This window comes from Myotis davidii, unplaced genomic scaffold (genome assembly GCF_000327345.1).
Source record: "Myotis davidii unplaced genomic scaffold, ASM32734v1 scaffold754, whole genome shotgun sequence".
Classification (NCBI taxonomy): Eukaryota; Metazoa; Chordata; class Mammalia; order Chiroptera; family Vespertilionidae; genus Myotis; species Myotis davidii.
This window is the reverse complement of record NW_006286241.1, coordinates 523,050-545,030: the sequence shown is the minus strand read 5'-3', so window position 1 is coordinate 545,030 and position 21,981 is coordinate 523,050. Positions and strand designations below refer to the sequence as shown.

At 41.6% G+C, this 21,981-nt stretch overlaps 1 protein-coding gene across 1 annotated transcript in view; it reads left to right on the top strand.

Moving 5' to 3' along the window:
• The window catches only part of CEP170 (centrosomal protein 170kDa), an 88,994-nt gene that overhangs the window by 24,835 nt on the left and 42,178 nt on the right, over positions 1–21,981 (top strand). Inside the window, exons 5-8 of the mRNA XM_015559919.1 lie at positions 3,023–3,499; positions 7,977–8,140; positions 8,327–8,620; positions 20,708–20,857. Of these exons, the coding sequence (XP_015415405.1) occupies positions 3,023–3,499; positions 7,977–8,140; positions 8,327–8,620; positions 20,708–20,857 (1,085 nt within the window). The remainder of the gene's footprint in view (positions 1–3,022; positions 3,500–7,976; positions 8,141–8,326; positions 8,621–20,707; positions 20,858–21,981) is intronic.

The window sequence follows — 21,981 nt, the reverse complement described above, 5'->3', positions numbered from 1 at the left end:
TTGACCAGAAATTGTTTGGGCTTGTGTGTCTCTGAGCCATACCTTCCCCTGATCGTTTTAGTCTTCTCTCTACAACTTGACTCTTACTTCTCAGGAATCCGTCTGACCTTAAGCCTCACTAGCTCTCAAGAGGGACTTCCTTGTTAGGGAAGGTCGCAGATATGAGAGAAGAGGCATCATGCCTGTCTTGGGTTTCTTAGAGTTAGATTTTTGATTTAGTTGGTTGTTTTCCTCATCCTTAACCATGTTGGAGATTTGGAGCAGGACAAGAGAGAAACGTTTATTTGTGTGCCTACTTATGCCAAGTTTTGTTCTGAGTAACTTACAAGATCTCACTCAATAGTATCTCACTAAATGTTCATAGCAGTCTGATGGGTAGATATTACTATTTCCTCATTTTAGGGGGAGGAAAATGAGAACTAAAGGCTGATAGAGACAGGATTTGATCTGACTTGAAGTCTTATCTCTGCTGTTTACTAAACCAGGCCGCCTGGTTATAACCATCGGATCTTAACATGCTGCCTTCCCTACTCTAAAGTGCTACTCGATGGTGTTAGACAACTGATTGCTGGGTAGAGTCGATGTTGACTTGTACCAGCCTCAGGTTCCTAGTCCTTGGAGTAAAGGCGATTTTGCAGTAGGACTAAGGGAACAATAAGCTTAAAAGCAGTGATGTGCACTTGTCGGTGTCTGCTGTTATAATGTGAACATATGTTCAAAGTATGTTAGTAGTAACAGGGAACTTTTCATTCCCAAGGGAGGAAAATATTTCTTTTGAGTGTTGAGTGGCAAGTGGATGTAAACCATATATCCCTGGACCAGCTCTTTGCGGTTTTTACATTGTAATTCGGCCACATCATTTTATAGAAAACTACCACCCTTTGTCCCTAGTGTTACCATTGTTTGAAGGATGAGCAAAGCAGAAGGAATGAATGAAGGAATTATTAGGTATCTCTGTTGGTAGCATGGTCTATAAACCAGTTGTACTATATGGAATTGATCAAGTACAGTACATTGTACATAATAAATCAATCAATGTATAAAAAAATTAAAAATAACATTTATTAATGAGTTTATTAATATATGTCAAGTGGTTAATGCATTAAACTGTCACAGGAATTTCAAGTGATAGGCCTTCAGAGTAAATATTCAAATTCAAGTGAACATTTTATTATTAAGAAAAAGATAAATTAATAAAGAAAAATTTTAAATGTGACTTTAAATTATTAAGTCTTGTATAACCTTTTAAATAACATGTAAAATATTTGCTTTGATAATGTAAAGTTGTTCTTGATACAATTTTTTTTGATTTTCAGTGGTGAAAAAACTGAGTAGACTTTGAAAAGGATCATTTTTACATTGAGATTGTTTTGGTTGGATATTGTTTATCTTCTGCATAGATTTTGGTTTGGTTTTTTTTTTTTGCTTTTTTTTTGAAATTAGCTTGATGTCTTCTACAAAATATTTGCTTTGATAATGTAAAGTTGTTCTTGATACAATTTTTTTTGATTTTCAGTGGTGAAAAAACTGAGTAGACTTTGAAAAGGATCATTTTTACATTGAGATTGTTTTGGTTGGATATTGTTTATCTTCTGCATAGATTTTGGTTTGGTTTTTTTTTTTTTTTTTTTTTTTGAAATTAGCTTGATGTCTTCTATACACTACCCCCTACTTCCGGTTACAGAAATGTTGCCGTCCCATCTTCTGTACCCTAAAAGCAAACAGTATCATGATGACTTCATATTCAGAATATGCCAAGAAGTCAATTAATTACAGCACCTGAAGACTCCGTCAGGATGTAATATTCCAAAAGATGTTTCAAAAGACTAACTACTTCACTTTATTAGAAAATGATTGAAAACAACTTGGTCTCCCTGCATGGCCTTTCCTCCTATTAAATGATCTGCAAATGGTTTCTCCCAATGTATTTTCAACAAGAATGCTGTCTGAGCTTTAGGGAAATATTTTTCATTTGAACTCACTCTTTACCATCTTGATAAATAGCCATGGTCATTTGCTTCTTGAAAAACAGGGCAGTTTAATCTTTAAAAAATGTCCATATATATGTATTGCATCTGCACTTCTGATAACACATACTTAAAACATTTCAATTGTCATTTTCACTTCTATGCTTTCACATGCTTTATGTATAAATGTGTTTATTTTTATGCCTTTATATTCGCTTTTGGGCAATTGACGAATGGTAGCATTCCAGTGCTGTTGGCTTCTTCTGCCAGCTCTTGTTCTTGATCTGATTTTGTAATTCAGCTTTTCTCCAAGGATTTTTGACACTTGTGCATATTCTGCTGTATAGAAATGGACATGAATTTTCTTCTGCAATGGATGGCTGGCAGCTGAATTTCTACTTTTATTTTTTTCACCCTGCTGCTTGGATTGCAATGCTGCAGACAAACCTCATGCTTTGTCTTTAATATTCTTTTATTCTTTATAAAATATATCTTGCAAGGATCACACGTTTTATTTTATTTATTACTCTGGTCGTTCTGTTAGTAACGATTGTGCATGTGATGGGAAGAATGGTAAGTGGGGTCATTGCTTGTAGAGCACCGCTTACATCCTGACTTCCTGTGCCTTTCCTCACTTGAGCACCTGTTCTCCTAGGAGCTCTACTTGTGTTCAAGATACTTCAGATAGTTCATTCTCCTTCCTTGATAAGGAAATTCATCTTCTTTTCTGTCACTCGAGATATATAACATATACATTGAACATGAATCTCCATCTCCATTTGATTTCAATTCTTTAGCACCTCGATGATTTCTAGAACATGGCCCTGGCCATTCAAGGTCCGTCTCTTAGCTGCTTTGCTATCCTTTGCCATGGCTGCTACTCACCTTGCATCTCCTGCTGGCACCTGAATACCATGTTTACAGCCAAAATGATTTCTTCTCTGTCACATGTGCCCTGGTTTTCATCCAGACTGTGATCTGACTTGTGGTGCTCTTGACTCCTTCAACGCTAGAAGCTCCCAATATTTTGAATTTTCTCTTATTTTTCTCATTAGGGTGCAGCTTAGAGGCCAAGCAAGTGGAGGAACAGTCTGCAGCTGCAAATGAAGAAGTACTTTTTCCTTTATGTAGGGAACCGAGTTATTTTGAAATCCCTACAAAAGAGTTCCAGCAGCCGTCACAAATCACAGAAAGCACGATCCATGAAATCCCAACAAAAGACACACCGAGCTCCCACACCACAGGTGCAGGGCATGCCTCCTTTACCATTGAGTTTGATGACAGTGCCCCAGGGAAGGTGACGATTAGAGACCATGTGACAAAATTTACTTCTGAGCAGCGTCACAAGTCCAGGAAGTCGTCTTTGGGAACTCAAGACCTGCCGGGGATCCAGACTGGAATGATGGCCCCAGAAAACAAAGTCGCCGACTGGCTAGCTCAGAACAACCCTCCTCAGATGGTCTGGGAGAGAACCGAAGACGATTCCAAAAGTATTAAGAGTGATGTGCCCGTTTACTTGAAAAGGTTGAAAGGTAAAGTGAATTGATCGTTTCAGAACTTCCTATATTACGATAAAGAGAATTCCATCTTCACAGTTCCCCACTGCTATTAGATGAATAATGCGGTAGAAAACCGCTCCCTCCGAGCTTTATATGTGATTTTAAAGCTCAAAAGCAAGCCATAGTGCCCATGGCCAACTCATTCCAAATAGTCTGCCTTCGTGTTCTTGCCAAAACCAGATTGGTTTTGTAAATTTGATTTATGCCATTAAGTATGTCTCTTTTTTCTTATGGAATTAAAAATTTAGTCAGTTCGGCAGGGGAATTCCTTAGAAGACAAGGCTCATCATTCTCTTGACTTAAGGAAAAGATATGTTCAATAATATTCTTCTCTATTGGAATCCTTCCAATAAAATATCAGTATCTAAATTTTGAAAGAAATGTTAAGCCATTTGATAATGGGTCAAAAGTTCTACCTTGGTAATACAGTCATATTTTTGATAGAAGATTTCAAACTGTTCTCGGTAGTTACTCATGAAACAAAAAATTTTGTTTTAGAAATAACTTACTGGGAATCGACTGAATTACATTTTTTCAATAGTGAGACTTTTATGAAAATGACAATTGAATTATTTATTCATGAAATAGTTTTTACATATGCTTTACTAGTATAATTCTTGGCCAAAAATTACAAGATCTTTATACCTGCACATAGAAGTTTTTAACTAATTTTTCCATTGTTTTTGCTAATTACATTTACTTTAGAATTGCCAAATACAGTTTTGTGTTACTCTATATTTTATTTAACAAGCTATCTATGAGGGAAATGATTGCATGTTAATCTGGCTATTCTATAACTGTACGAGGAATTAATGAGCTTTAAAAAAAAATGCTTGTTGAGGTCAGAGACTATTACTTACCTGGTATTCCTAACACTTCACCTGAGACTTGAGTACCTGATAGATATCCAGTAATTAAACAATGAATGACCTGACAATCAATGACAAGACTGACTGTGGCTTAACTCGTACTTTATGCCCTGGGAATCTGGGCAAGTGATTAAGAAGTACCTTTTTCTGATTTGCTTCTAAGGTATTTCAAGACAGTGAGATGGGGAGGTCACCTAAATCTTTGTTGGGCCTGTTGCTATATTTAATTACAATCATACGCAATTACCTGACATGAGATTGTTATCCTTTACTTCTACTGTGTAATATTAAATACACAGTAGAGATCTATATGAATGTATAGCTCAAGCTTACAAATTAAAGTTACCCATTTGTAAACCGACCATTTTTATGAATCGGATAAATAATATTAATATCCTTGTATAATGTAAAAGGTAGCATAAACCTTGAAAGTTTAGTAGTAACATCGTCTTTTTAAAGCCACTCTTAATAAATACATTAAAAGTGAGCTAAAAGGTCCTTTTAAAAGCTACCATTTTTTAAAAATACCCTTTTATTATAACTGCTTTTTAGTCATTATCACTATTTTCTGTATTTGCTGTTATTTTAAGCCATCATTTTAAGACATTCTCTGCTCTTGAACAAGCCTGATTCCAAATAGAGGCATTAATGCCCACAGTCACACTGTATCCATGCATTAATGATTACATATTTGAAAACCTTACCAGAAATTATACAATCAATACTATGACCCCTCAAAATTGATTTTTGAGTAGACACATACTAAGTATGTCGCCATTGCTCAGAACCCTTCTATTGGATATGCCTCCATACCATTCTACAAGCCATCTGAAAAATCTCTCTGAATATAACTCAGTGTGGTTCAAGATAGACCCGTTTTATTACTCCAGATATTCTTACAAATGACATTTGATTTTCCCCAAAGCCAGAGCTGCCATCTATAATAATAAAAGCGTAATATCTTAATTAGACCAGACAGCCAAACAACCTTCCGGACGACCTTCCGGATGAAGCCAGGGCTACAAGGGCTGAGGCAAGCCACTGCAGCTGCGCCGGCCGAGCCCCTTGCACGAATTTCGTGTATCGGGCCTCTAGTTGTTAGATAAAGGTTTTCCACATTTTAGGCTGTCAAACGTATGTACCTAGACTCTAACCCAGGGATGGGCAAACTTTTTGACTCGAGGGCCACAATGGGTTCTTAAACTGGACCGGAGGGCCGGAACAAAAGCATGGATGGAGTGTTTGTGTGAACTAATATAAATTCAAAGTAAACATCATTACATAAAAGGGTACAGTCTTTTTTTTCAATAGTTTCATTCATTTCAAACGGGCCGGATCCGGCCTGCGGGCCGTAGTTTGCCCACGGCTGCTCTAACCACATAAATGTAATGACAGCAAATAGTAATAATTTTATATTCACTAAACTTTCAGCAACTGTTTAGATGAGTCAGAAACTTGAAAGTAGGCAAAACAAAACCAAAAAACACAACAACTTTGCTCCTGCAAGAGTCAAGTGCACGCGCTTTGGGACAGTGAAACAAAGGATGTTCACAAAGCCCATACACTTCACCCTTTAGGAGAGCTGCTCCTCTCGGCCCCACTGCTGGTCCAGCTAGCCCGCCCCCCCCCACCCCCCCACCCCCCCCAGTGCATAAAGGGACAGTCCGCTTATTCAGGCCCCCCCCAGTGCTTAAAGGGACAGTCCGCTTATTCAGGCACAGTCAGCGACAGGCAAGACAGGCAGGAAGAAACCTAGGGGAGGAGGGTTCCCTAGTGGTTCTTTTGTTGAGTGAAAACAGAGATTGCAGTTCTGGTGCGGGCCTCACCTTGTGTGACACTGAGAAATAAAAGAGAAATAATAAATTTTCCAGAAAAGAAAGTGGCTGACGTTTACATTCAAATAGACATGTTAGCCCTGCCAGTGTGGCTCGGTGGTGGAGTGTGGACCCATGAGCCCTGAGGCCAGCGGTTCAATTCCCGGTCAGGGGCACATGCCCAGGTTGCGGCCTTTATCCCTAGTGGGGGGCTTGCAGGAGACAGGCAGTCAATGTTCCTCTCACATCCATGTTTCTCTCTCTCTCTCCCTATCCCTTTCCCTTCCTTGCTCTCTAAAATCAATAAAAACATATTTAAAAAAAGAAAAAGAAAAATTTTAAGCTTTAACTTAAAGAGAAGATACTAAAAGGGCCTGACACCACTTATGTGCCAAATTTTATATGTTGGTACAAGCACTAAATTCTGTTAAGATGCTGTTTTCGTGTTGTGCATGTGTGTGATTCGGGGTTTTTGCATTTATTATGCAAGAAATATTGGCGGTTAGTAACATCCAGCTCTTACAAACTGGATTTCTTTTCAATATAGCCCACTGCAACAGTGAGATAGGCTGAAAAAGGTCATGTTTTTAATGAGCTTTGTATTTGAACTGGTGGGATTTTTTTTTAATTCCATCTGCTATCCCGAATTTGTAGCTTAGTTACCTGAGGCAGGGAGTCTATTAATTAAACAAGCGTGTGTTTTCTTTTCAGATTGCATTTTGAATAGTTACTAGTTGGAAGAAAGTTTCAGATTTGTTGTCATATCTGAGGTTTTTATTACTCACCATCCCTGCGCTGGGAGACCTTCCCAAACCCCTCATTTTGGTCTTGCTAACTCCCTGGGCTTCCCTTGCCTAGTTTCTTCACCCTCCTGAGTCTTCTCACTGCGTTTATGCACCACATTTTTACAGCTGGTCCTCTTGTGTTAAATCATTAACACGGTAGCTTCTAATTTATTAGAACCAGCCCATGAATATGAAACAACTTTTTCCCGGGACATATGTGTGTTGTCCCTCCCAGCCTCCAAGTCTCAGTTCTGCTCATCATTTTCTTTGATGCCATGTTATTCAGCAAGTATTCCGATTACATTTGTGGCCCAGGACAATTTAAAAATCAAATTTAGTCCTGGAAAGTTTGGAACACACCTGGTTGATAGATTCTTTAATTTGGAAGCCACCAGAGTTTAGAGCTCAAAATGCAGATTTGCAAAAATTCTTGTAGTTAAAAAGGTATTTGTAAATAATTGTACACTCATTGGTGGAAATTCTAAAGATGCTATACTTAGGGATGTAGTATATATCATCAAAAGTTAAGATTCATCACATTTTTTGTGGCATGTGTATTCTCTTTTCCTGTGTAAGGATAAAGCATTTCAGTAAAATCACCCTTTTCCTGCCTCTTCCTCACTAATTCTAGAAACGCATTAAGGTTTGAAGGTAGGATTCATGTTTATTAATGTTATAAATACAGACAATCGTGGATGCTATCGCATTGCTTATCTGCTGATGCATTGATGCATCATCCTAAAGTTAAAATTTCCAGAAAGAGTCCTATTCAGTCGTTTATACAGGGCCTCATTGTGGGTTGGCGACATTCGAATGGCAGCTCTGCAGTCGAGGGAAGTTTGCAGAGCCTGTTACTGGAAAGAACATATGACTTCGGATTGAATGGCGAAGGGGGCAAAACAAATGGCACCTTTGTGCATGCGTCGTACTTGCCCCGGGGACTTTGCCCTTCTCTATGATGCCGTTTCTCTTTTGTGTCCAGGAAATAAACACGATGATGGTACCCAGAGCGATTCCGAAAACGCTGGGGCGCACAGGCGCTGTAGCAAACGGGCCACGCTGGAGGAGCACCTAAGGCGCCACCATTCGGAACAGAAGAAGCTGCAGAAGGCCCTGGCCGCGGACAAGCACCAGGACCCGGCAGTCGTAAGTCCCACCGCCTGTATGATTACATTTTCTGATGGAGACAGTCCCAGCAAGAGAAGGTCTTGTTCCCTCACTCAGAGTGCGGGAGTCTCATGTGAGGACACGACTTACTCCGCGCCACTCGCAAAACTTGCAAAACCCCAATCTCCAGCAGCAGATGCCAAAGTGGTTTCTTTGTCTTTACAGACTAGCTCTGCGCACCGCAGAGGGGGGCATGGTGTTCCACATGGGAAATTGTTAAAGCAGAACTCAGAGGAGCCCGCCGTGCCAGTCCCCTTCCTACCAGCTGCCTTGTTAAGAAGTTCAGGGAGCCTTGGGCACAGACCGAGCCAGGAGATGGATAAAATGTTAAAAAACCAAGCTCCCTCTGCTACCTCTGAAAAGGATAATGATGATGACCAAAGTGACAAGGGTACTTATACCATTGAGTTAGAGAATCCCAACAGTGAGGAAGTGGAAGCAAGAAAAATGATTGACAAGGTAAATAACCGAAACGTGGGGCGATGCTAGTTTTGGGGGGTGGATTTGACTGCGGAAATTACTGCAGAGTCAGCGTGAGACGGTCTCATGCAGGCAGTGGTGTTGGGACCCTAGGATTTGTTAGGGAAACTGTGAGACTAGCAATAAGGCCAAATGCTTTGTGATTTTATTCTGCTGATGTTCTGAATTTGCCTGAGTTTCATAGGTAAGGTCCTTATACATTTAAACTGTCAGGACCTATTACAGTTTTTACATTTAAGATAGGGTTTTTAATTAGTATACTTTGGCCATTCTCATTTTGCATACATTTAAAAACTAAAAGAAAAAACACTATAAAAAACCAGATTGTTGTGACTGTTGATATAAACATAAATGTTAGCTGATAATAGTTAATCACAGGTTTCCTGCCTACTACTTCATGTTGGAAGCAGATGAAAATAGGTGTTTTAATCAATTTTGTTCTTTTTCTTATTTTCTTAATGTCTTTTCATTTCTATCTTCGGTGATAGAAAAAAAGTGTGAAAACAAAATCCGTTTGTTTGTGGTATTTGGAGCTGAGCGAGGGTATGCCCAGCCATCCTGATTATTTACATTTCAGATTGGTTTTCCTGTTATTGGTCAGTGTGTCCAGTGATTGGTGTATGGTTTAAAAAGTAGTTTTCCTCAATTTTGCTGTTGGTGATGGAAAGTTGACTTTATAATGAGCTGTTTGTTTTACTCCCTGGAAGATAGCAACCTAAGTTGGGCCGATGCTGGTCTCTTGTTAAGTTCCTGTTACTCAGCGTGTGAACTGCATTAGCATCGCTTGAAAGCTGTTAGAAAGATGGCCTCTCAGGCCCATCCCGCACCCACGGACCCGGATCTGCTTTGAGAGCAAGATCTCCAGGTGGTTCATATGCTTGTTACCATGAGATGCACTAATTTAAATGATGAGTTTACAGAGTGGTCCTTCAGGGGTAGACAAGATAACCCTTTGAGATCCAGGCCATTTATGTTTACTTTTATTATTTTTTAAATATATTTTTATTATTGATTTCAGAGAGGAAGGCAGAGGGAGAGAGAGATGGAAACATCAATGATGAGAGAGAATCGTTGATCGGCTGCCTCCTGCACACACCCCACTGGGGATCGAGCCTGCAACCCACACATGAGCCCCGACTGGGAATCAGTGACCTCCTGGGTCATAGGTAGACGTTCCATCATTGAGCCACGCTGGCCAGGCCACTTACATTTACTGTTAATATCACAGTTTTTTTTATTTCCATGTCGGAGTGGGTTCTCTAGTTACAGTGGAGCAGGTATGTAATTTCTAAGCGTGCATTTACTAAGGAGCACATGCTCCCTGACTTTTACTGTTGAGATGGAGACCCATCAGTCTAGGAGATGGATGCGATGTGAGCGCTGTTATGTAGTTGTTGATAATGGAGGTGTGGCAAGTAAGAACCAGATGAGCGAGTTTTATGATTAGATTAAAAGAAGCCTAAGGACGCAGTGTGAGCATAGAAAAGGACTCTTGGGGATTTGGGATTATTTTCATCATTGGGAATTGATAATGACATTTCTTTCCTATTATTTTAAAGTTCATAATTTCCCTCTATGAGGACAAGTACATTGCTATTTAAAATACCATCTAATCTATAATAATAAAAGCACAATATGCTAATTAGACCAGATGTCCTTCCTTCCAGACAAAGCTGCAGTGGGCGGGGGCTGCCGCAGAGGTGGCAGAGGCCCCTGCTGCCATGGCAGCAGCTGGGGCCCCAGCCAAGGCCCTTGCACGAATTTTGTGCATCAGGCCTCTAATAGAAAATAAAAGAATCAGTTTTGAAATAAGAGTATGGTAAGAAGTTTTAAAATTCAGAGTATTATCAATTTTATGCCTTTGTTTGGTTTATGGATCTTTTATTTATAATGATTAGCATTTTCTCTATTAGAAGATACTTCAGTGAAGGATTATATTACGGTATTTAAGAACATAAACATTTGCAGGCAGATAGGTCTGGGATGAAATCTACACTCTACAGATACAAGTATATGCCCTTGAGTATAAGCCTGTTTGTCTTTGCTCTAAAATAAAAGGACTTTCACTAGGTTATAAAAAGAATTCGATAAAATGATATACAATGCTTGTCACAATCCCTCTCTTATAATAGGAGGTCCATAAATGTTAGCGATTTTATCACCCTTACTAGAACTTTCCACATATGAGTCTTTCCACAAGGCACTGATGAAGCCTAGAAAGTTCTCCCAGCACTGAATGGGCCCATTTGAAGCCCCAGTGGAACTTTCAGGGCAAGGGAGTGGCCTGGCCAGAGGAGCAGAGAGCCAAGAAAGAAGTCCTTGTAGCAGCTGGACCCTTTAGGAAACTGGATGGAGGGGCCCTGCCTAACCTGGTGTCCACCTGCTGTCTGCAATGACCAAAAGCATCTATTTTTTCCTCTATAAAGAGGCTCAGGGTGTGTGTGTGTGTGTGTGTGTGTGTGTGTGTTTAAATATGTTTTTATTGATTGGAGAGAGAGAGGAATGAAGAGAGAAACATCAATGTGAGAAAGAACTATCCATCGGCTGCCTCCTGCACACCTCCTACTGGGGATCAAACCAGCAACCTGGGCATATGCCCTGACCTCCAGGAATCGAACCAGCGACCTTTTGGTGCAGGGGAAGATGCCTAACCAACTGAGCCACACCAGCCAGGGCCAGCCTTAGTTTCAATGACAAATTATATGGCCACACTCTGGATAGAGAAAAACAAGATTTTATTTATTTATTTTTTTTTTAATTCTCACCTGAGGATATTTTTCCATTGATTTTTAGAGAGAGTGGAAGAGATAGGGCAAGACAGAGAGTAACATCGATGTGAGAGAAACACGTCGATTGGTTGCCCCCTGCATGGGCCCTGGACAAGGCCCCAGCTGGGGAGGAGCCTGCAACCAAGGTACATGCCCTTAACCGGATTCGAACCTGGAACCCTTCAATCTGCAGGCCAACGCTCTATCCACTGAGTCAAACTGGCTAGGGCGAGAAAAGCAAGATTTAAAAGCAGGATCCATTTAAGGGAGCCATGGCACTATGTGTCTGGGTAGGTAATTCACAGTCATTCTTAGTTTGGTTGAAGCAGAAAACAGAGCTAAGACGGTAATGGTGGGGATGAAGAAGAGCCACTGCACTAGCTCGTGGGGACCAAGGGAAAGCTGAGATGCTAGCAGCCCTGGTTATAGCCAGAGACAAATCCAGGCCAACCAGTCAGGCTCTGGCAACAAAAGTGGGGATGTGGGAATCACGTGTCTGACGAAGGAGAAGTAACTGGTGGGTGTGGAGCAAACGGAAACCAAGAAGAGCCAGAATCAGGGCACACGAACCCCAGGAGGCGTAACTAGAGGCATCGTGTCAAATGCTCAAGAAGCTCTGTCATCCAGTTTCTTTCTCTCCCTTTGAAGTGGGATTTACGGGGTGGACGTGGGCCATGGGCTCTGTCCATCTGAATTTGTTGGGTCCTGAAGACATTTATGTCGTCTCCTTCCTTTTTCTCTCCGTGTCTGAGGGCTGCTGTAGTTGGCCATCTTTATTCAACACCAACTGTGTGCCAGGCTTTGTGTTAGAGATTTTCCATTTTCAAAAAAATTGTATGTAGCGGGATAGAACTACACTAGTAAAAACAGGAATAAAGGTAGTCTGATAGCTGCTTTGAGGGACATAATCTGTTGGAGGAAGGGTACCAATAGCTCCCAAGAGGGACTCTCAGGTTAAACATGCCTTGGATAACTTCCTGTTTATTCACTTCCTCACTCCCTCATCACACACACGCGCGCGCCAGGGCTGACCAGCAGACCCTGAACAACGGGTGAATGGTGACTCTAACACACGTTTCTGTGAAAGAGAGGCTAAGGCACTACTTGACTATCGCCGCCAAGTCGCCCTGTTCGCTCCCTCCTTTGGCCTTTATTGTCCTAACAGCTTGAACTAAAATGAACCTCTAGATCAGGGGTGGGCAACCTTTTGGTGAGTGCGTGCCAAAACCAGCGCAATCTGATGCACCTACGCTGAATTTATCTGAAAAATAAAGTAGATATTAAGAAAAAACTTGTAAATGGAAGATTATAAGAGAGGGTTTCACATGCCAGTAGAAGTTACTGGCGTGCCATGTTTGGCACGTGTGCCAGGGGTTGCCCACCCCTGCTCTAGATACAGTCAGCAAGGTAAGCATCCTTGAGAAAGTATGTGCTTCTACAAGGCTGGGTCTTTACAGACTAAACATAAAGATTCTAGCAAAATACCCCGGGGGATCAGACTTGTTTGGAAAAGTCAAGCTAGGGGCTGCCGCCTTCAGCAAGGTCCCCTCAGAGGCCCCCGACCTTTCAGAGATTCCCCCTTACAGACATTCCAACCAAGTCCTGTGCTTCCCCCTCTCCCCCTAACCCCCATCTACACACACGATTATCAACTCCATGACTGCCGGTGCCTGGCACTTTATACGCTCTCAGTAAAACTTGAATTGAAATGCCAACTGAGCTCATGTTGAAACAGGTGGAATTAATCCCATCACACACATGTTTGAGCAGGTTTCCATATGTGGAGACGTGTCCAGAAGCACGGAGGCTGGGAGACGTGTTCAGAGGACCGTGTTCCCTTTAGAGAGATGAACTTGGACTAGACTTTGACGGCTCTTGTGTATTTCAGCGAGGACTCCAGAATTTTATGCTGAAGGCAGTGGGGAGGCATTGAAAACATCTCAGTAAGGCAGTGATGATCTAATCACCTCAGAGGTGTGAAGAATGGTTTAAAAATTGGAAAGGCCCGAAGCAGAGAAGCAATTAAAAGCTGCTGACACGGCCAACATTCAGTTGAATATAAATGTCTCGGTCTTCGGTAAGAGGTCTGGGCTGAAATACCGATTTGGGAATTACTAGAGAGTAGCTGAATGCAAAATAATAGATGCGTTCACCTAGAAAGAATGTACAACGTGAGGAGAGACAGTATGAAGTTCTTGGCAACACCAACACTGGTCAAAGGAATACGTGTGAACAAAGGAGCCTGAAAAGATCAAACAGAAGAATAAAAGAAATATGATCTTGGGACCAGAAACAGAATTTTTAAAAAAGTGAGTGAGCAACTGTCACATAATACACCAGAGTTAGGTATGATAAGCACTGAATGCCTTTTCAGTTTTCCCATAATGCATTGTATTCCTGGGTGTAAAGAAGAACCTGTATTAGTATCTTCACTTGGAAGAAGTTGCTTACAGTTTTAAAAAGGATCTCTTTAGCCGAAACCGGTTTGGCTCAGTGGATAGAGCGTCGGCTTGCGGACTGAAGGGTCCCAGGTTCGATTCCGGTCAAGGGCATGTACCTGGGTTGTAGGCACATCCCGAGTAGGAGATACAGGCCTACCTAGAGAAACAAGAAAAATATCAAACAATCTAACTCTACATCTAAAAGAATTAGAAAGAGCCCACTCAGCAGGGCTCAGTGGTTGAGCCTCGACCTATGAACCAGGAGGTCACAGTTTGATTCTCAGTCAGGGCACATGCCTGGGTTGCAGGCTCGATCCCCAGTTGGGGGCGTGCAGGAGGCAGCGGATCAATGATTCTCTTTCTTCATTGATGTTTCTATCTCTCCCTCTTCCTTCCTCTCTGAAGTCAATAAAAATATATTTAAAAAAAGAATAGAGAGGACCAAGCTGAAATGTCAGATCTGTGTGTTTCTGTGCTGGTTGTAGTTAAATGGTAGTGAGGGCTCTTCCCCAGCCCCAGGGTTACAGCATTTGGTGGATATCTTTGTGCTGTGTGTTTATCAGTAGGTAATGTTATTTTATGCACTGTCCCCAAATTCGTCCTCTTATAGTATTAACACAAATGCCTATTCTCTATAAAGATCTCTTGAGTTTTACATCTAAGCTTACACGGATGTGCTAAAGCAAGTGCTGTTGACTGCTGGATTAAAGGTAATTATTGTCCCCAGTAGTAGTGGTCTCCCCAGCCCCCCCTCCTTCCCCCTCCCTGTTACAGCTAGAGAACCCGGCATAGCATCAGTAGTACCCGTTCCTTTTCCCTCCCCACTCCTCCCTCTAGACAGACGCTGCTGGGACAATGTGGTCAGAGCTACTTCCTAGCCTTCCACGCTAAATGAGAACAACTTACAGTGAGCACAGAAAGCTAAATATTAAATAAACAAGGAAAAACTTGATCCTTGAAGAGGGTCTCAGGCCCTGTCATTTGCAGAGGGTAGTATTTCTGTTTTCCATACGTTTCATACCATAAGGCAGTTCTTCCAGACACTTTCCTGCACTGAGATCCGACTCCTGTCCGTCGTGGCAGCAGCCTTTCCCACAAGGCCTCTGACGAGTGCATTCCCTCCCCTCGCGGGGCCTTGTCGCTCGGTGCTGGTTCTGGAGGCAGCAGCTGGTAGAGGAGAAAGAATCCAGAACCAGGGGGACTAACTAGACCAGAGACACAGGATAAAGGCACCTTCACAGCAGCGAGTCAGGCAGCCCAGGGGCAGTCAGTGCTGGGCCCGGGGCCAGGTGGGAGTGGTGTGGGATGCAATGCTCCAAGCCCTGAAGTTTACAGCCGATGCTAGGCCGATCCGAGCCGGAGCCAGGGAACCGCGGATAACAGGCAACGAGGTGGGCAGTGCCAGCCAGAACCCAGCGGGAAGCAGCGCCCTCCAGATCCATTCAGACAAAATGAGATGTGTGCGGGGCTGAAGGGGCAGGAGGTCAGGTGAGAGCCTGGGACAGTGAGAGAGGACCTTGGAAACAGGCCACTTTTCACGTTGAACTTCATATTTTTCCTACTTCCTTTCAGTCCAGAAATAGTCTGAGTTAATGGGCCAGAGCAAATAGTGCTTCTGCAAAGCTAAATTCTGGCAGCTCAATTTTTCTTTCTTTTATACTAATCTTTTTCCTTGGCCCCTATTCACTAAGTGATTTTTCAAATATATTTATTGGGGTTTGGCCCCTATTCACTAAGTGATTTTTCAAATATTTTTATTGCCCCCTTCAGCCGGTGTGGCTCAGTGGTTGAGCACTGACCTATGAACCTAGAGATCACAGTTCGATTCCTGGTCAAAGGCACATGCCCAGGTTGCGGGCTTGATCCCCAGTGTGGGGCATGCAGGAGGCAGCGGATCAATGGTCCTCTCTCATCATGGATGTTTCTATCCCTCTCTCCCTCTCCCTGCCTCTCTGAAATCAATAAAAAAAATATGTAAAAATTATTTTATCAGGAGAATTTACTTTTGGTCACTCTGATTGGTGCTTCCTTCCCCTACATGGCAGCCCAAGTCCTTTTTTTAAAATATATTTTATTGATTTTTTACAGAGAGGAAGGGAGAGAGAGAGTCAGAAATATCGATGAGAGAGAAACATCGATCAGCCGCCTCCTGCACATCTCCTACTGGGGATGTGCCCGCAACCCAGGTACATGCCCTTGACCAGAATCGAACCTGGGACCTTTCAGTCCGCAGGCCGACGCTCTATCCACTGAGCCAAACTGGTTTTGGCCCAAGTCCTTCCTATTAAGTGTGGGAACCTTTTCCTGCCCTGTTACCTCCCAAAGCCCCACCAGTGAATCGCACCTTTCCCAGTCAGAAGCTTAAGGTTTAATAGGTTTGCCCCACTCCCATGTCCCTGTTCCTGTGTGAAATCTGTTAGTTTCCTGGCTGGGAGCTTGCCAGGGGCTGTGCCCCGTCTGGGCCGCTCTGCCCTGTGTTCCGCACGCCCCGCTCCTCAGAGGCGCTCTCACCCGCATTCCCCTTGCAGATCCCCATCAGATCGCCATGTGTTATTTTCATTATGGAACTCAGCACTAGCTGGTTTATTTTCTGTCCGTCCTTTCTAGAAAGATCTTATTTGTCTTGATCTCTTCTGTATTTCTTGTACCTCGAACAGTGCCTGCCATGTAGTAGACACTCAGTATCTTTTTTTTTCACACTCAATATGAATGAGAAGAAAAATTTGATACGCTTTTTCGTTTTTATCAATATACATGTGGGTAGCTTTATCCTAGCTAATTTATTTTGATGAATTTATAGATCCAATCTCACCAGGCCTCCACGAACAGACTATCCTGTATTATGAAACTAGGTTCTATCTTAATCCTAAAGTAACTTGTTGAAATGTATGGTTTAAAGCCTGTGTACACTTAGCTTCTGACAGTATGAAAGGTGCGAAAGAGTTTAGGTTGTGTCAGAAGAAACGTGCACGTTTCAGGGGAAGTGTAGGAGACTAGAGAGGCGTTTGAGTTTCTAGCAGCTCCTCACTAATGACTTAGCACTAAGAATCTTGGCAAGAAGAGGGTAGTAGATGAGCAGCCAGATTTTAGGGATGAAAGGAGGGAATGTGTGACCAGGAAATGAGCCATGAAAAGGAGGGAATTTGGACATGTTCCCATCAGAGTGAGCCTCATTTGGAGCTAGGAAAGAAGGGTCTAGAAAAAAGAATGCTGAGCGCTGATGGGAAAGGAAGAGGTTGTGGCTGCAACTCCCCGGGAGTGGGAGGAGTCAAAGACGTGGGATGGATTCAGAGAGAGGACACACGTTTGGAGAACATGGTTTTATTCAATAGAAGTAAAAGGAAGAATAAAGCCAGATGGTGCCTTTTTTAAAAAATTGGGGGGAAATTCACATAACATTCACCATTTCAGCCCCTTGAGTGTACATTTCAGTGGCTTTTAGTCCATTTGCAAGGTTGTGCAATCCTCAGCAGTGTCTAATTTCAGGGCATTGTAATTGCCCACAGAATAAATCTCACTCCCATTAGGCAATCACTTCCTGACTGTCCCTCCTTCTGCCCCTGGCAACCCCTAGTCTTCTTTCTGGGCTAAGGATTGGCTTATTCTGGACATTTCATAGAAAGTGAATCGTGCAGTATGGGGCCTTTTGTGACTAGCTACTTCCACTCAGCATCTGATGTTCAAGGTTCATCCATGACGTAGCACATGTCAGCTCTTCATTCCTTTTTGTGACTAAATAATGTATCACTGTGTGCATTTATTCACTCACTCATTTGTTGATGGACATTTGGGTTGTTTCTGCCTTCTGACTATTGTGAGTAGCATTCTGCTATGAGCACTTGTTACCATGATGAATTATAAAACATCTCTCCTGCCTCCATTCTGAGCTCGTTTTTTTCTAACAATTTTGTCTGAATTTTAAATTTAAAAGTTGATTACAAATAGGTCATACAAATTCTCTGGTAAGCATTCAGAACCATTTATTCCACCGAACTCTGAATTTTTAAAATGCAGTTAGAAGTGTAATACCCTTAAAGTATGAAGGCAGTGTTAGCTTTTGAGGTCTTCTTTGCTTTCTCATGCAAGTTGTCACAAATGGATGTTTCTCTACCTACACACAAAAATGGTGATACGGATTTCCAGCTGGCCTGGCATTGCTCCCATTAATTTCGCAAAGCACTAGCAAAAATATGGGGATGCGCTTCGAAGACTGCTTTCCCCAGTCAATGGTCCTTCAGGCTCATCACTTATCCGGAAAATAAATAAAAGTTACTTCTCTGACAGATATATGTACAGCATCTCCAGTGCGTTAAAGGGAATCCATAGAACGACATCTGAGTACCCTTTATACTATACAACTCAGCTCCTTCCTAAAAGCACCACTACTTTGTGTTTATGTCTTTGTCTCCGTTATCATTTCAAAAGAGTGCCAGAGTGATTTGGAGAGATTGATTATATTTTATTAGAAACTGCTAGTGCTTAGATGTTTGAGACAATCAAGGTTTGGAAATCCATCCTGAGTATGGTTAGTATTAAAATCAGAAAATCGAGGTAACTTGTAAGTTATGCCAATGAGATCCCACATGCAGGTCATCATCACTCGTGGCTATTTTTATCTTGAAAGAGTTTCCAACTTGAGTTGGCTTTTTTTTTCTTTTTTTTTCCTAGTAGTAATGATAAAAATAAGGGGATAAACCAGTAAATTGGGAGTTGAGGGACTTGAGTTAGAAAATGTTTAAATTTTAAGACAGCCCCAATAACTGGAGGAGCTCTGATTTGCCTTCTGCTCAAGTGGGGTCAGAGGCAGAGCACATAGAAAAATATACTTAGTATTTCCTGCTTCTTGTTGTTAAACTAGCGCCAATGTTTAGCGAAATGAAGCAGGCTTGTCCCTTCTGTATCTGTGCTTCCATGTGTTAGTAAAGTTCCTATTTGATCCGAATGTGATAATATACAATTTGTTCTTTTTGTGTTTTATTGAATGTATTGGGATGATGGTTAATAACATTATATAGCTTTCAGGTATACAATCCTATAATGCAGCGGTTCTCAACCTGTGGGTCGCGACCCCTTTGGCTGTCGAACGACCCTTTCACAGGGATCGCCTAAGACCATCCTGCATATCAGATATTTACATGATGATTCATAACAGTAGCAACATTACAGTTATGAAGTAGCAACAGAAATAATTTTATGGTTGGGTCACAACATGAGGAACTGTACTTAAAGGGCCAGAAGGTTGAGAACCACTGCTATAATTCATCATCTGTATGTGTTCACCAACCCAAATTACCCCAAGTTACCAACTGCCCTTAAAACAAAAATAATTTGAATACTGAGCGTTTCAAGAGACTAGTAATCATAATTCTTGAAACTAAAGTTACATTTGAACTAAATACTAGGTAATGAGGCCATCTAGTGGTAAAATTCCCAAGTTTTAGTCATTTTGAAAACCTGACATCTGCCTTAGTACATGTGAACTTCAGAACTTATCAGATAGATGTTTTGTATGATCATTACCCAGTTTTCTAGAAATTAACTTAAACAAAGGTTTTTTTTATACTAGGTAATGAGGCCATCTAGTGGTAAAATTTCCAAGTTTTAGTCATTTTGAAAATCTGACATCTGCCTTAGTAAATGAGAACTTGAGAACTTATCAGATGTTTTGTATGATCATTACACAGTTTTCTAGAAATTACCTTAAACAAAGGTATTTTCCCCTTTTAAAACAGAATGAAGTCTCCTTGGTTATGTTCTGAAGCTCCTTTCTACAAAGTGTTAATTCATACACAGGATATTTTTCCTGATTGTATAATCAGGGCCACGACTGAGTTCTGTAAATAATAAGCATTGAGAACACAGTAGAGACTATGGAATGTTCGAATTTATGTAGTTAACATTTCTTCAGTTTCTTTGGCAAAATGGGGGCCTATTATGAGCCAGATAATGAGTAAGACTCAGGTCCTGCCCTTAAAAGCACGTGATTGTTGGTCTCTGTATTTAGAATATTTCAAGTGTCCACCAGAGACAGTCTGCTTATTCAAAATCTGCTAATCTGTGTGATAGACCCAGAAATCTGCATTTCAAATAAAGGCCTGTGAGTGATTTGTAGGTGCATATAGTTTGAGAATCATGCTATATCCCAGTGGTTGTCAAACTCATTAGTCAACAGAGCCAAATATCAACAGTACTTCTTCAAAATAGACTCGCCCAGGCCGAAAACCGACTTCTGCGCATGGGCCACGAAGTTTCAATCGCACTGTACGTGCGCGCCCACACGTGACATTTTGTGGAAGAGCCACACTCAAGGGGCCAAAGAGCCGCATGTGGCTCGCGAGCCGCAGTTTGCCGACCACTGTCCTATACTTAAACTATACAATAAAGTCTCTTATTTGGGAACTTAGTTATATGCATGAATTTAACTCATTTCAGTAAATGTTAAACAGTTGTCAGGGAAGGAACACATAAAATCCATCATACATTTATAGTTTCCCAACATGTTTCTCAACAATAAGTGAACAAAGATACAACTGAAGCAAGAAGTGGTATGTTTTTTAACTCTGCATTATTACAGTGTTCTTGACATCTTTCACCAAATGACGTGTAACACCCTGAATATTTCTTAGTAGCAAACAGTACATTTGCTAAACATTCGGAAAGAACACTTACATTAACGTGAGCTGCCACTGCCCTGTTGACTGCCCAGCTTTCTCTCCACGTGGATATGACCTTGTCATTAAACAAGTTTGCTCTCGTGATTGCAATTAATTTCGAATATCTTTATTTGCCCCTGAAGTTACTGATAGCATTCACATATTAACGTGACTTCTCATTTATAACATGATCTTCTCCCCTAGGTGTTTGGAGTGGATGACAGTCAGGATTATAACAGGCCTGTGATCAATGAGAAGCAGAAAGACCTGATAAAAGACTGGGCTCTCGATTCGGCCGCAGTGATGATGGAGGAGAGGAAACCGCTGGGCACACCCGGCTTTCACAACGCAGAGGTACCGTCTGCCCTCGACTCCACCTCTGACGTGCACAGATGTGAATTCCCGTCATTTTACAAATAATTTTTAAATAAAATCTTAGTGATTTCAGAGAGGAAGGGAGAGGGGGAGAGAGAAACATCAATGATGAGAGAGAATCATTGATCGGCTGCCTCCTGCCTGCCCCACACTAGACATCGATGCCCTGACCGGGAATCGAACTGTGACCTCCTGGTTCATAGGTCAACGCTCAACCACTGAGCCACACTGCCCGGCTTCATCATTTTTAATGATATTAAGTTATGTATATGTCCCCTTGTACTGAAATCCTCCCAAGGCATTTGTTTCTAACAAAAGCCCAAGGCCATCATGCAGTAATTCTGTTTCTGTTTTTTTACTGTGTTCTTTCAAATTATTACTCTGTTGTCAGTGAGGGAAAATGGTAGCTTTCAGTAAGCAGTGAATGAGCTATGCGCTCGCATCTCTAATTGGCATTATTAGAGAAAACAAGCAATATACACGGCTCATACTTTCTAGGAGGCCATGATTCCAGATGGAAAGACCTATCCTGCGAGGAAACGTATGTGAGGTGTGCCTGATAGATGCCACTTGGCACCTCAGGCAGTGTGATTAGAGAAGAGCGAAACTGGGCAGGGATGGCTGGGTGAGGGCGGTTATAGAGTCAGCATCATATGGCAGAGCTAGAAAGACCCAGGTTCAAATCCCAGAACCGCCACTTCTAACAGCGCGCCTTTGACTCGGTCACTTCCCCTCTCTTTCTTCAGTTTTCTCATCTCTACAAATGGTATTTTTAATAAATCTGTTGACCGAGAATTTAAAATTCCTGGCACACTGATGTGTCAAAAAGAAATCTAAAAAAAATTTATGTAACTGAGAAGGATGAATCAATTACAGTTTAGTCAGGAAATAAGAGCTAACATTCAATGGAAGCTAACATTCTCTGTGTACCGTTTTACAAGGCGAGAAACCCAGTATGTAGTGATTACCTTGGCCCTGGTCTTAAAACTAGTACCTTGTGAAGCTAGAATTTGAACTTTAAGCAGCCGTGATTTCTTAACTCATTCTCTTACTCACAACACTCCACTGCCTCTCAGGAAATGAGCTAATTTAGAATATACAAG